Source organism: Echinops telfairi, unplaced genomic scaffold (genome assembly GCF_000313985.2).
Source record: "Echinops telfairi isolate 266 unplaced genomic scaffold, ASM31398v2 ScPeMD7_7467;HRSCAF=8505_1, whole genome shotgun sequence".
In the NCBI taxonomy this organism is placed as follows: domain Eukaryota; kingdom Metazoa; phylum Chordata; class Mammalia; order Afrosoricida; family Tenrecidae; genus Echinops; species Echinops telfairi.
The window spans coordinates 15,616,195-15,618,112 of NW_022111368.1; the positions used below are offsets into that span (position 1 = coordinate 15,616,195).

General features: G+C 37.1%; 1 protein-coding gene across 1 annotated transcript in view; it reads right to left on the reverse strand.

The window, feature by feature from the left end:
• SULT1C4 (sulfotransferase family 1C member 4) overlaps positions 1-1,918 on the reverse strand; it is a 15,159-nt gene that overhangs the window by 1,922 nt on the left and 11,319 nt on the right. The window contains exon 7 of the mRNA XM_030888467.2: positions 1,022-1,202. Coding sequence (XP_030744327.1) covers positions 1,022-1,202 — 181 coding nt within the window. The remainder of the gene's footprint in view (positions 1-1,021; positions 1,203-1,918) is intronic.

Consider the following 1,918-nt stretch of genomic DNA (forward strand, 5'->3'; position numbering starts at 1 on the left):
TCCACTCCGCACTCCCCCCATCATTCACTATGGTAAGATTTTTTGTTCTGATGATGCCTTACACCTGATCCCTTCGACACCTCGTGGTTGCATGATTTCTTTTTCTTCATGGCACTTACCACCATTTATTTTTCTAGGTATTTTGCTTTTTTATTTTGTTGTACGAATATAAATTCTCTGGTTGCAGGGATTTTATGTGTTTTGTTCATGAATGTGAGCAGTGCCTAGGAACTGTGTCTGGCATTTAGTAGCCTCTCAATAACTATTTATTGAAAAAATGCATGTAACTGGTAGCCCAGAATCATCTATACAATTCATTCTTTCTTTCATCTGACTTAATTCTGTGTATTTTCACTCTTTCAGCCAGAACTGTGTTGTGTAGAATGGGGAGGGAGCAGTTAGGGTTTTGGTTTAGACAGAAATCTCATCCCATCCTTAAATAACGACTAGAGGGATTCTTATTTCCCTATTCTGATTTATCTGAATATTGGAATTTTGGAAGATCGTTCCAATTCCATTAGTGATTTCTGTGGTAGTTAGATAATTTCTGTTGTGGTTACATAATTGCATGTCAACTTGAAAACATATAACAGTGTACGAGTGCAGTCTAGCCTGTCAATCAGGTCATGCCTGATGGTGCCTCTTTGTAGGCGTGGCCTTCTTGTAAGGAGGGTCCTGGGAACCTCCTCTCTCCCTCTGTCTTTACCTTCCTGCTGGCAAGCCACTCTGAAACCTGCCAGAGCCCAGAGATGCAATTTTGCATGTGACTGCATGAGCCTGGAGAGGAACCTATGGACTAGTGCTGAGCTTAGGGACTTGAGTTAGACCCGGCTGGGATGTATGAGCGTCACTGAATTTGTTTCTCTAGTCAACCTGGCCTAACACAGTTTCTTAAATACTTTCCCCAGAATCATTCATTAGGCATCTTAATTTTTCCAAGTCATAGAGAAATCAATTCCCAAATATTCTGAAATAGTAGACAATTATTTTAGAATTATGACAAAAAAGAAAGCATAAAAACCTTTTCTCATGAATGGAGAAATGGAGTGGTTCATGAGTTCGCTGGAGACCATTGAGTAGTTTGCCATTGGATTATTCTTCATGATATCAAATGAAGTGTGATGGACAATTTTCTCTAGAACTTTATCGTCTAGGTCTTTTCCAATAAATTTTGCCATCTTCTGAATTTCTTGCTTAGGGTTCTATGGTCAAAGTCAAAAGAAAAGGAGGAATTTAATATAAAATAAGTTATTTAAAAAGCATATCAAAGTGGATTAATAACAGTAGACTATGTCTATAAATGGGCTACTGTTTTAAAAGTTGAATGTCAAAAGTGCTAAATTTAATTGGATTCACACAGCTGGGGGTGAGGCAGGGTATTAGAAATCAAAAACACTAAGGACTGTGAACTTTCTGTGAAAGTTTCATATGTCTACATACAAATATTGAATCCTGCTTTTAATACTTTGAGTTTGACTCCTTATTTTAATAAACTCTCTTCCTGACATTCAGAATCTATGATCGACATCAATAAAAAAAGGTCCTGCCCCCAGAGATGTCTCCTCTCTTTGACACTGAGCCACTGATCATAGAAGAACCACTTAAGATGGTAGACTATTATCTGTGTGGAATTCTAAGTTTAATAGCACAATTTCTTCTATGGCTCCTTCAGTTTGGAATAGCTCATAAATGAGTAAAATCTCTATAACATACAGTTCCCCACTGTATAATATTCCTTATGAGTATCTGTATCTGGGGCTTTCCAAGTAGATAACTCTTTGAACTAAAATAGCTCATATACCTAAAATACATTCTTCCAGGATTTGGGTGTAGGCAATGTGAGTCTCCTTTTATATGCTTTTCTGTCATTTAGCAGGGGTTTTTTGTACCTTCTAAAGCATTTCAAAAAGAAAAATAT